This window comes from Mauremys reevesii, linkage group 10, assembly GCF_016161935.1.
Source record: "Mauremys reevesii isolate NIE-2019 linkage group 10, ASM1616193v1, whole genome shotgun sequence".
Taxonomy (NCBI): Eukaryota; Metazoa; Chordata; order Testudines; family Geoemydidae; genus Mauremys; species Mauremys reevesii.
Window position 1 is genome coordinate 66030133 of NC_052632.1, and position 12246 is coordinate 66042378.

Below are 12246 nucleotides of genomic sequence, written 5' to 3' on the forward strand. Positions count from 1 at the left end.
TTGCTATGTCTTGTATATGATCTGGGGATTTGCGCACGTGTGTGATATATATATATATTTTTTATTCGCTCTAGAAAAATATTTGCTTTGTCTCTAGACCCATATTTTGGGACATCTTGAAGACTGTAATGTTAAAAAATGAGCACATATTCAGTTGTCTTAGCTAGTCAAACAATCAACATCAGACCTTTCAGGTTGTTAGACTGTCAGGGATCTTCTGTGTAAGCAGTATTTTAACAAGGGGCACGCACATTGTTTCTGTGTCTTAGTCTGTGATATATCCGTGATTAGGGCTATTTGTAATCACAAAGACTATGGACGCTGCATTCTCTTTGCTTGTTTTTCCCATTTATGCTTTTATAACCATAACAAAAGGAGGCAACAACATTTAGCTAATAAGCTTATTAAGCTGCACTTTTTCTATTAGTGTTTATACTTTGCTGGGCAAAATTATAGTGAGAATACTGAGAATACAGCTGGCTGGAAAATGAAAGGGGGAGTCTGGTTTTTCTCTCAACATCTTTACATTTTCCATTCAGGTCTAACTAGCAATACATATAGCCCACTGCTTATCATGTGGCATATGACATTTCTGGGTGTGTCTTTTAAGAAGGATGTCAGTTTTGGGATCTGTATCTCTGGGAAATTAATTTGAAAATACATGACATTTAGTGTAGTCAAAAGCAAAAATGCCTCTACAAAAATATTTTTATGAGAGCTAGTTATAAGTAATCTCTGCTAGAGATTTGTAGTAGTATCCAGAGAGGGCTGATTTCATCCCAACATTTCCTTCACTTCAGTTTGCTGACAACAGTTTGAGGGACCCTTCCAGTACAACTCATAATTTAGTAATTACATCTGATTCCGCTGACTTTTGTGGAGAAAGAAAAAGCAGATTTGTTTAAGACTTAAATGAATTAATGCAATGTATGTCAGACCACAGTATCACTTCCCAGCCTGTACAAAGTCTGACTTAGGCCATTAGAAGTGAGGGCTGTGATGTGAGTGCTGCAGATACCAAACCAGTGCATAGGAAGTGGGGGCTGATTGAAAGTACCCAGTTTTAAATAAATATTTCTGAATATACCTCAAGCAATTAATTATTTACTGCTTTTAAGGTATGAAACTCTTAATTTGACATAATGTGCTAAATTTTCAGCATGGATCTAACTACCCACAAAAAGTGTGGATGCGAAGGGGGAAAATCTGTATGTGTGAGTATATCTTACTGCCTCTTCTTATCTAAAGACAAGATTTTTACATGTACAAATGGATGGGCCACACATTCAGTGGGCCTCTTTTTACTGGCCTGCTGAAAATTTGGTTTGAGTATTTGTGCCCTGCTTGTGTAATTGATGGTACTTTTCATGAGAGAATTAAAACCTGCTGTCATGGGCAGATTCCATGATAGGTCATTGTATTCCGCCTGCTTAAAATGTCCCCTGTAGTTTCCATTAGAGATGGTTTATTTTAAATACAGCCCTTCTGGAGTTCAGTAGTCCCTGTCCTGGAGGTGGACATTCAGACAGATCTGCAATTGTCCTAGCTGTGAACCACACATTTCTTCAATCCTTTCTGGGGTTGCAAGTTTCATTTTAAGGGGGAGAGTACCTATGCTGACGTGGTCTAACGTGCATCAGTATCTTTTTCTTTCCCCGCCCTTAGTTGAAGTCAGGTTTGCAGGCTCCTGCGCAGACACTCCAGCTGCTTGCACAGAAGTACTCAAATCCAAACCAGGCTTCTGCATCCGGACTACATCTCCCAGAACCCCTTGCGATGTCGGCCCGTGCCGCCTCCCCTCCCAGCTGGCTGCTATCGGAAGTAGTCCGTCCAGCAGCCCCAGGAGCGGGCGCTTCCCAGAGATGCCTCTGCTGATTAACGGGGATCGGATCGACCTGGCCCAGCCCCCGGGGGAGGTGATCCGCACCTACCCGCAGCTGGAGGTAAGGGGACGGGAGCTGCACTGGCAGGGCTGCAGGGGAGGCAGGAGGGTTGTCGGACTCCAACCAGGAAAGCTGCAGTGCCCAGTTGGAGGGAGTAGGTTTGTGCGGGCTCCCGAGCTGGGCGGGGTGGACGGGAGGCCCCTCTCCTCTAATGAGAAGTCCAGAGCCTGTTGGTTCTGACGGGGAAAAGGGGAGTTTACCAATGTCACATGCAATTTATCAAGTAGGATGGGGGTCTGTACGCCTCTGTTTGGCGCTCTCAGTGGGCTAAATGCCCTGTCACAGGGTATAAGCAGTGTTGTCGCCATGTGGGTCCCAGGATATTGGAGAGAAAAGCTGGAAGATGTAACATCTTTTACTGGACCAGCTTCTGTTGGTGAGAGAGACCAGCTCTCGAGCCAGACCTTGTCTCTCTGGCATAGGGTACTCTTGGGTGTTGGAGACATGCTCACCCCTCTCCCCCACAGTGTGGGGTGCTGGGTGGGAGGGCAGAAACCCTGATGTGGCGCCCGCATGTTGGAGGCATAGACATCCCAGCCTGTGGTGTTCTTGGGGGGCCCAGAAGCCCTGATACAGAGTGTTCTGGCATGAGAAGTGCAGGGGCATAGATGTCCAGCTATGGGTATTGGGGGGAGGGTCTTTATGCATCATCAAGAAGCAAAAAAAAACAAAAACCCAAAAAACAAAAAAGCCCAAGCTCCATTTTTTCCCCCTTCCCATACTAGAGAATGCTATCCTGTTATAGCCACTGGAAATGGAGAACCCCTAGTGAATCATCAAGTCCATACCCTGGCTAGATTCTCACTGAGCCCCTGCAGCTCCCAAATCAGGCTATGCAACATAGCCAGTCTTAGACATTGCTAGAACAAAACAGACTCAAGTTTGTCATTGGGTATTAAAGTAAATCAGTGTTGAATGATGGAAACTGAGTACTCAGTAACAGTTTGGTTTATGGGAAGGAGGGTCATGTAATGTTTTGTGGAGTGCAGATGAGAAAATATCACTTAGAATCTATCCTGCTACTGCATTCCAGCCAGCGGGAGGAGTTTCTTACCAGCTAAAGAAATGAACATAGTGTTTGTGCTCCTACTTCCAAGACAGCTTCTAATGGGGAGACCCAGAATCATTTGAGCAATTCAGGGTTTGCTGGTACAATAGACTTTGGTTCATTCTCCAAATAGGAGGCTTATGTATGTTAATTCTCTAGTACTAATATAATAATAATAATAAAGATTTATAATGAATGAAATCATCAAATAAAAACAACTTACAAGTAATCAAGTTGATTATTTTGTTCATATCTTCTGGTATTTTAGCTCTAGATTGTGATTACCTTCCTCACCCTGAATGGTATCTTCCTCCATAAGACGTCCTTTTGACTTTAGCCGTACTACTCATGTTGCATCATGCGAGTTGGTGTATGTGTGTAAGGTTATCACAGTCAAGCCTTAAAAATTATCCTATGTGAATGTCTCTTAAAAGCATCCAAGACAACAACTATAGGGAAGCTAATAGGTCTGACTTAAATATTTAACTCTTCTAGTCATAGCAGTAGACTGAGCATAGGGCTAGGAGCCAGAAACTGCTGAGTTCAGCTCTTGTACTAATTGATGATTATGTGGCCTTGGTCAAGTCCCTTTCTTTTTCTGTCTCTCCATTTTTAAAGTGGGGATGACAGTCTCTCTGTGTCTGAGGTGATGTGAAGATTAACTGATTAATGTTTGGAAAGAGCCTCGGGGATGTAAAACACTCTTCTTCTTTCTTGCCACTTACCTCTTTGGGAGTCAATGACTTTTATAGCCTTCTTCCAAAACTCATGATTGTACGCTTGGCTGTTGTGGAAACCAGTCACTCTCAGGTCCGCTGATATCCAATCCAAGTTCAGAGTCTTTGGCCTCCCCCTTTGTTACTGAAGATGTAAAACACCATGAAATATAAGTATTTATGGTCAACCTCAGCCTTCATGGTCTTCCCTGAACTGCCACCTGATTCCCTTTGTTTTCCATAGGCCTGGTTGGGTCAGTGTCCATTCTAGTACTTGCTGTACCTGCTCTTTCAGCCATTTTAGTCTGAGTGCAATTTATTTACAGGAGAAAGCAAGAGTTCTAAGAGGCCAACCTGCTCAAACAGTGGGACCCAAAGGACTTCTGTACATCCAGCAAAGAGAGTTTGCAGTGACCACCCCTAAAGATGGTACGTGGGGATGCAGTAATGTTAGCTATTGAAGCAACAGGCATGACGGCCAAATTCTTACTGTATTTCTCTCCTTTAAAACAGGTTCCGTGTCCATCCTTGGGTCTGATGATGCAACTACCTGCCACTTGGTGGTGCTCAGACACACAGGTATCATAAAGGAAACCTGGGCCATGAGATGCATGTTTCTCAAATAATGGCTGTGTAATAACTGTTATTTCATATGGAATTTCCACATTTGATGTATTGAGCTTGCACTGGGTGTCCTAATTCATTTATTCTGGTTTGCATGGGTCAAGTTTTAAGAAACAGATCTTGCTATTACCAGCCTGCATGACCTTCGGCAGCACACACTAGAGCTGCATGTTTACTCTGACCCTTAGACCACAGGAGTCTGGTTTGTTGGTTAAATAAGTGACTTGTCTAGTGTCATACAGTGACTCGGCCTGTCTATGCTAAAGAATTTAGATCGATCCAGATTTAGACTGAAAAATCCACCCCCTTGTGCAACGAAGTTAAACTGGTCGAAGTCCCTGTGTAGATAGCACTACGTCAGCAGGAGAATTCTTCCATTGACCTAGCTCCTGCCTCTTGGGGAGGTGGATTGCCTATACTGACAGAAGAACCACTCCCGTTGGTAGAGGTCAGGGGTTCTCAAACTTCAGTGCACCGTGACCCCCTTTTGACAATACAAATTACGACATGACCCCAGGCCGGGGGTCCAAAGCCTGAGCCTGCCTGAGCCCAACTGACCTGGAGGGTGAAGGAGGAGGGCACAAAGCTGAAGCCCAAGGGCTTCAGCCCCAGGCTGGGGGCCTGTAACCCAAGTCCCAACACGCAGCGCTGAAACCCTCAGGCTTTGGGTGGTGCGGCTCAAGCTACGGCTTCAGCCCTGGGCCCCAGCAAGTCTAAGCCAGCCCTGGCGACCCACTGTGGGGTCCTGCCCCACAGTTTGAGAACTGCTGGTATAGGTGATGTCTATGCTGAAGTGCTGCAATAGTGTTTCAAGTGTGGACAAGCCCTTAGTGAGAGATGGGAATGGAACTCCTTCTCTTGCTCTTATGAAGGCAGCACAGGAGACCTAATGGTTTCAGCAGGATATTGGGAATCAGGAGACTGAGGTTCTGTTCCTGACTACACTGAATTTGTGTGATATCGGACAAGTCACTTAATCTCTTTTAGTGCCAGTTTCTCCTCCTGTAAAATCTGGATGCGGTTTATCCATTTTTATAACCTACTCTACAGAATGACAAAGTTTTTGTTGCTGTTGTACAGAGCTGTGGTCAGGTAAACGTTTCCTTATTGCCTGCCTTCCAGGGAGTGGGGCTACCTGCTTGACACACTGTGATGGATCCAACACGCGAGCCGAGGTGTCGCTGATTATGAGTGCAGTAAAATCTTTCTCTAATGACACAGAATGCGGAAGGTCAGCTCTGCTCTATTATGTCTTGTAGACGGTATTTCACAGGTGTGTCTGTTGGGTGTAAGGCAGGAAATTCTAAATGTGATCATTTGGGGCTCAGAGAAAGAATTAGCGGCTTGCTGAGCCAGAGCAGGAAAACACATCTCAACAAGGTACTGTTTCCACAGTGATATTTTTTTGCCTACTGGCATTGTTATGGATTTAATGGCTTTTCTTGCTCTTGATTTACTCAGCACCATTGATGTTTGTATGTATATATTATTTTTGTAGTTCTCTTAGCAGTGATTTAATTTAAAGCCTGATTCTGCTTTGAATAGTGTCCCTGTAAAACTGCCATTGTGAGGTTCCATGTTTATTGGGTCTCAGTGATTTCCATCTCAAATGTGCTTAGTTTCACAAAGGGATTTTTGTTTTTTTGGTTCTGTAAACTCATTCTGGGATCTGAGTTAATCTGGAAGTTTCTGACTTGCACATAAAACAATAAAGTTTCTGAATCAGAAATTAGTTATAAATTCTGTTGCTGTTGTGGGAGCCAGAAAAGAATCCAGCTCAATTCCTTTTGATTGTGTTTACTCCTGTTAGACCTGTAGAGGCAAAACTTGGTAAAGTTGGCAGCTACAACGCTGAATACACCTGATCCAAGACTTACTTGAAACACCTTAAAGGGGCCTGATTTTCAGCTGGTGACTACTCAGCACTGTCTAAGAATTGGGTCCCCTGAAGTTGGATACCTGAAAATCACTAGTCACTTTTGAAGAGCTTGGTCACAGAGAACAGACCTATAGAGTGAAAGAGGAGCCATATTTACACACCCGTCTCACCAAGACCCCGATCGTAAGGAAGTCACTGGAGTACATTTAATTGATCTTTGTTGAGAAGCTTAAAACACAGCTTTGTAATTTAAGGTCCAGTCCCATGAGGAGCTGAGCACCTATAAATCCCATCAAGCTCAGTGGCAACTTCCCACGTTCAGTGCCTCTCAGATTCAAGTCCTTCATTTGTGCTGCTCATCTGATATTCCCTATAGTGTCCAGAACAAAGAGGTTACTCACATTAGGTCATGAGGTAATACACAATCAGCTGGCGCATGTGATTATAATAAATGAGCCTTCTCTAATGATCAGTGTACAGTGTGGGCTGGGGATTGTATTGAAAAGCTATTCACATTGAGATGCCTTTTTAATTGCTGTTTCCTGTTATTCCATCTCTATTTGTTAGGCTGGAAGTTCACCTAGTTGGAGGTTTCAATGATGATAGGCAGTTATCACAAAAACTTACTAATCAGCTTCTTAGTAAGTTCACATTTTTTCCATTCTCATGTCCAAAAACTAGAATTTTGGCTGGATTTGGGCCAAGTATATGTTTGTGTGTAATTTTAATCCTCAATTATACAGTAGAAAAAAATCTTGGATTTGAGTTTTTCTCCATTTGGGAATTTGAAGTGTTTATACATGGGGGGTGTGTGCAGTTGAGATGATTTACACATGTACTATGCTGTATGCTCTTGGGCAAGTCGCTTCTCTCTCTGTACCTATAGTTACCCATATATAAAATGGGTATTACTAATGAATGTACCCTGCTAAATGTGTAACAAACTAAACCTGAGATCACAATGCCAAAGCGACCTTAAACAAGTGTTTGTAAAAGGCATAAAATGTTGATAGAACAAGGCTTTCTCTTTAACAACTTTCTGCCCTTGCCAGTGGCCAGTTGTGTAAATTACTGTTATATAGAGTAGCTTTCTCTTTATTTTATAAGAGCAAGCTATTGAGACATATCTGGAAAACACACACTCCTCCATTATCTGTATCGAGAACAATGGAGTGGGAGATTTCCTGCTGGTCATGAGGGCCTCATGTCTAAGCTGCAGTGCACAGCATTGATATACCCCATAGTTTACATGCCTTGACATGAGTCTGTTTTATACCTTGCTGCTCCTGTTGTTGCTGTAGGAACATTTGATCTCCAGCAAGATGATGTCCATCTAGTGACTTTCTGCGTGACAGGTAAGAGCTTTAATGTTTTCCCTTTTGTAAAAGTATTTTTAGTCTTTGAAATAAATGTGAGGCTCTTCACTGTAGGAGAGAGAACCTTTCGATCCGGCCTGTAAGCTTTGTGAGTCTGTGAGCTCTAGGCACGTGAGAGCTTATTGCCGACAGTGGTTTTTGCTGTTGTATACTGATCTGTTCATTTTAGTTGGGCACTCCAGAGTTGGTATTCTGGAAATAGTGATTTACCCCAGCACACCGCAGGTAGGGCAATGGCTAGGGCTTCTCTTCCCAGAAGTGCTATGGCAACTTGCAGTTGCTAGTCGGATCTGTGGAAATAGCTGAAGTATTTCACCCATGTGGTCCTGTGAGCACTTCAAATTGAAGATGTTTGTGTTTCTGCTGGGAAGGAAACCTAAACCCATCTAGGATCAGTTGACATCACTAGACCTGCCTCCTGCATTTAGTGTGTTTGTTTTGTCAGTATTGCAGCAGACAGATGAATGAAGTGTATGGGAGCCTAGAAAACACATGCCCCAAATTATTGATCTTTTATCATCCTTGTCCTCTGTCCCCTCTTCTGTTTCCTTTTTCCTCCATTGTAGCCAATTCAAGTCTGATTATTTTTGATGTCTCATGTTCAGTGAGAACACGAGCTGTATTTTCACACTGGCTGTAGCTTAAACCTTTGAAACATGGCATCATTACAGCTGTATGTTTTTGGCATGTGAAATTGAGGGCCAGTAGCTTTGGCTAGAGCCAGTCATGGTGTGGGCAGAAGAGTTACACCTTTCCCCTGCTGCCCTTGCCAATGCATTTTAGTCCTGAGCAGCTGTTTCAGTCCCAGGCCTGTTAGGATGTGAATGATTTCTAGGGTGTAGTGATTTTATATAGTCTGGTTCTGTTCTGGGGATAAATGTCCACCAAAGATAAGGATTAATTCAGAACTGGCATAGGCAGTTGCCATTCTTCTGAGATGGAACTACCCTGACTGTGTCTGAATTTGTCCTGTATACCATGATAGGATATGAACCTAAGTTTCCAGTTCCCTTGTGGCTGCTTTATGCTGCATGTCTCACAAATTTTTTTTTTTTGGGGGGGGGGGGGGGAAGGTCTGGGCACCTCCCTGACTAAAGCTAAACTAATGCTGCTTAGAAATAAACATGCTGACAGTGGCTGGATTATTTGACATATTTGTTCTTTTTGAAACAGAATTAAATGATAGGGAGGAAAAGGACAATCATTTTCCAATCATTTATGGAATAGGTGAGTACAATGCATCTTGTACAGTATACTGTTTTAAACTGGTTGCTTTTAGACTTGTAAAGGTAACACATTGGCCAGCCAAGGCTAATATAGAAGATCTAAAATACCATGGTGCACAGATCAGTGTAACTCTGATGCTAACTCTGGTAGGACAGGGCTGCTGCTAATACCACTCAGAGACTGGCTTTGCTAGACGCTAAAGATGTACTGCTGCTTGGGAAATGCCTGTTGAAAGGGTCCTCTTGGTCAGGAGCATGTGTATATTTTTTCTTTTCTTTTTAATGAGATCATAGAGCCTGAAGGGTTATTTCATGGCATTTAGCTGAACTATTGGCCTGCAGTGAGCTAGACTGCTCCTTCCTTTGCCTTTTCTGTTTGGAGACCAACTCCTTTCTGCTGGGTTTAGTTGATTTTGTTCTCTTCCTCCCCCCCCCCCCAACTACTTTGTTTGTGATCTTTATACCACTATAGGAATGAAATTTGTCCAAAACTTGTATTCCTATAGTGGTATCTTCAAATTGACCATATTCCTTTAAACTTTCCTCAGGGCTGCTAGAAACCCAACCAAATAGCACTGTGAAAATACAAGTGAACCAGAAAGTGAAACTTACCAGACATGTTTCTCTGTCATAGTCTTGATATTAGTGTCTTATAGGTTCTGAAATTCACCTTGTCTGTGCCAAAGAGCGCTGTTGGTCTGGAATGCTGTTTGTAGGGGGATGGACATTTTAAATGTCGTCTTTAGCTGGTTAACTGTGTTTTATTCCAACCATGTTCTCCCCAGCTGTGAATGTTAAAACAGCAGAGATTTTCCATGCAACTTTTCCAGATAAGGGACCAGATAAGGATTTGCGTTCAGCTCGCATGTTAACAGGAGCACCAGTGAGTGAAAACAAATATATATATTTGGGGGGGCGGGGAGAACAACTCTTAAGAGAAAAATACTCTTGATATTTTGTCTGTCAGAAACTAATAGTTACTCCTTAAGGAGAAATTACTCTAATTAAGATAAAACACTGCCAGTTTGTGGTTGTGTAATCAGAGAGGAACACTGAACATACCAGCCAATATCTGTACTACAACAGCTGCTGGTACCTGGTGGAAAACTTTGACAAGTATTCTATTTGGAAACAAGGACAGACTTCAGTATTTGTATTACAGTAGCTCCTGGAGGCCTCAGCTGAGATCAGAGTACCACTGTGCTAGGTGCTGGAGTTAGTCCCTGGCAGATGAAGGATGAGAGGGGTAGTGGTGTTAATCCAATTTTACAGACCTGGAATTGAGGTACAGAGACTAAGTGACTTGCCTGAGTCACGCAGGAAGTCTGTGGCAGAGCTGGGAATTGAACCCAGCTCTCATCGGTCCACACGATCTCTCAGTTGCAGGTCTGCTACATAAAGACACTGCTTTCATCCAAAGGCTAACGACTTCAGTAAGACGACACTCACACAAGGAAGTATTTGCAGGATCTTGACCCATGCCTACTAAACCATAACAGGGAAACACCCTCTGCTGTCCCCAGGATCATGGTGTAGAAGCAGCTGGAATCTCTGAGTTTAAGGTTTGCCACTTAAGGTCTTGAGCCCAAAATTCTGGCACAAAAGGCTATTTAGCCTCTTGTATAAGTGCAGAGCAGCTGTTTTGTCCAGTCGTTTGGTTAATCCAGGGCGGAGTAGGGAGAGAGAGTTGAGTTGGTAGCAGCATTGCAGGGTGGACAAGGGAGCTGAAACAAGAGCAGCAGTGAAGGAGAGGTAGATGGCTGAACAGGACAGGAGCTGGGGCCACTGAAGAATAGCCTGTTGGCCTAGGACAGGAGCTGCAGTTTGTTGCATATCAGAGGGTGGGGGAAGGAGCTGTGGAGCCAGCAATAAGCTCATTCCCCTTCATGGCATGGTTGGCTCAGTGTGATAGAGGGTTCAGTTCACTTGCTGCTCAGTTTCAATAGGGAAACCCTCAAAGTCTGTTCCCTGTTACAGATGACTAATATTTATGATGCAAAGACAGAGCAACTCCACATTGGACCTTACTTCTGGATGCCTTTCCCACACGTGGACTTGTGGTTGGAGCAGGATGATAAACAGATATTACAGGTAACTGAAGTTACAAAAATGTGTTTTGTGCTAGCATTCCGTCAGCCCTGATTGCTTTTCTGTGCATTGCTGAAAGGGGGGTGCATTTGTCTAGGCCAGAAATTAAAGCAAGAGGCACCAGTAGCCATGCAATGTTCTTATCCATCTGGTTCGAAATAGCTCATGACACCATCTTGTTTTTCAGAATCTTTCCACGTCGCCTCTGGCTGAACCACCGCACTTTGTTTCCCACCTTAGATCCACATTGCTATTTTTAAAAGAGCATCCCTTTCCTGCTGCCTCCCTGTTCCCTAACAGGAAACCTCGACTTTATAAAAAGACCGAAGAAGGTTTATGGGAGCGAGTCTGTTTTGAAACGATTTAACGTTGAGGCAAACACTGGAGGACATGCTTTGGGAAAGCTCCGCCTCGCCAAAAGTATCTTTCTGAATCCATGTTGGTCAAATCCCCTGCTGTACCTGAGCTCAGACTAGCCTTGTTTAATGCTTTTCAAAGTAATATTTTGGCAGGGGTGCATTTGTTTGCACTGTTACGTAAGTCAGTATTTTTTTTTCAGGTGGTCCTTAAAATTGTGCCCTTTCCCCCCCATTTTTACTTTTGGTGCTAATCTGTTGTATATTAAGGCCTTCTGCAAAATCTATCTAGAGAGAGATTTAATATGCACTTGCCCTTTCAAGAGTGCTTCTTTGAGCTGGGACTAGGTGTCCCTTTAAATACAATTTAAAGTATAACATGTATACAAACTTATTCCCTGGTAAATGGGCGTTTAAAAAAAAAAATCCAACCATTAAAGTCCTTGACTGAATAAATAAAAAATGTTTTGGTGATATAGATGAGATTTTTCACTAGTTGGCCAGGGGCTTTTCTACACTGAAAGATATAATCATTAACCCTACAGGAATGATGTCCGAGCATAAGCCTTGAAAGCACATTTGTTAAACAGTGCCATTTTACCACTGCTGTTGGAGTAATAGTGTATAATTCAGTACAGCGCTCCAATACTAAAAATGTCTAGAATAATAAATCTTTATATTTACTAATAAATAAAGTGGAGATGTCACTAAAGTTTGTCACTGGGCATCATCTTTTAAAATAAACATTAAACTCAACTTTTCACCATTTGGGTTGTTTGCTTACTTTTTGCATTTCTCTGAAGCTTGGACAATGGAAATAAAATAGCCCAAGATGTGCTCACTCACTGTTGCATTGTTTGGGTTGCAGAGCATACAGGAAAAGATGTAACTTTGCATGCTGTGGATGGAGTTTAAGAACATTCATGGAAATTTTTTTGACTCAGATTTTAAAAAAAAGAGCAATCTGGACCTTGATATTGATACTTTTTT

General features: G+C 42.8%; 1 protein-coding gene across 2 annotated transcripts; it reads left to right on the top strand.

The window, feature by feature from the left end:
* Nucleotides 1-66: 66 nt before the first annotated feature.
* On the top strand, nt 67-12022 carry NTAN1 (N-terminal asparagine amidase). Of its 2 annotated transcripts, XM_039490961.1 has the most exons (11): nt 67-1214; nt 1666-1943; nt 4034-4136; nt 4221-4286; nt 5454-5562; nt 6778-6851; nt 7512-7565; nt 8760-8813; nt 9598-9695; nt 10790-10903; nt 11088-12022. In XM_039490961.1, exons 1-11 carry the CDS (start codon nt 1190-1192, stop codon nt 11265-11267), a joined length of 1155 nt encoding a protein of 384 aa, XP_039346895.1. In that variant the 5' UTR covers nt 67-1189; the 3' UTR covers nt 11268-12022. The 2 variants fall into 2 exon arrangements, with proteins under 2 accessions (XP_039346895.1, XP_039346894.1); XM_039490960.1 differs by having other exon boundaries at nt 67-1943.
* The last annotated feature ends 224 nt before the right edge of the window (nt 12023-12246 follow it).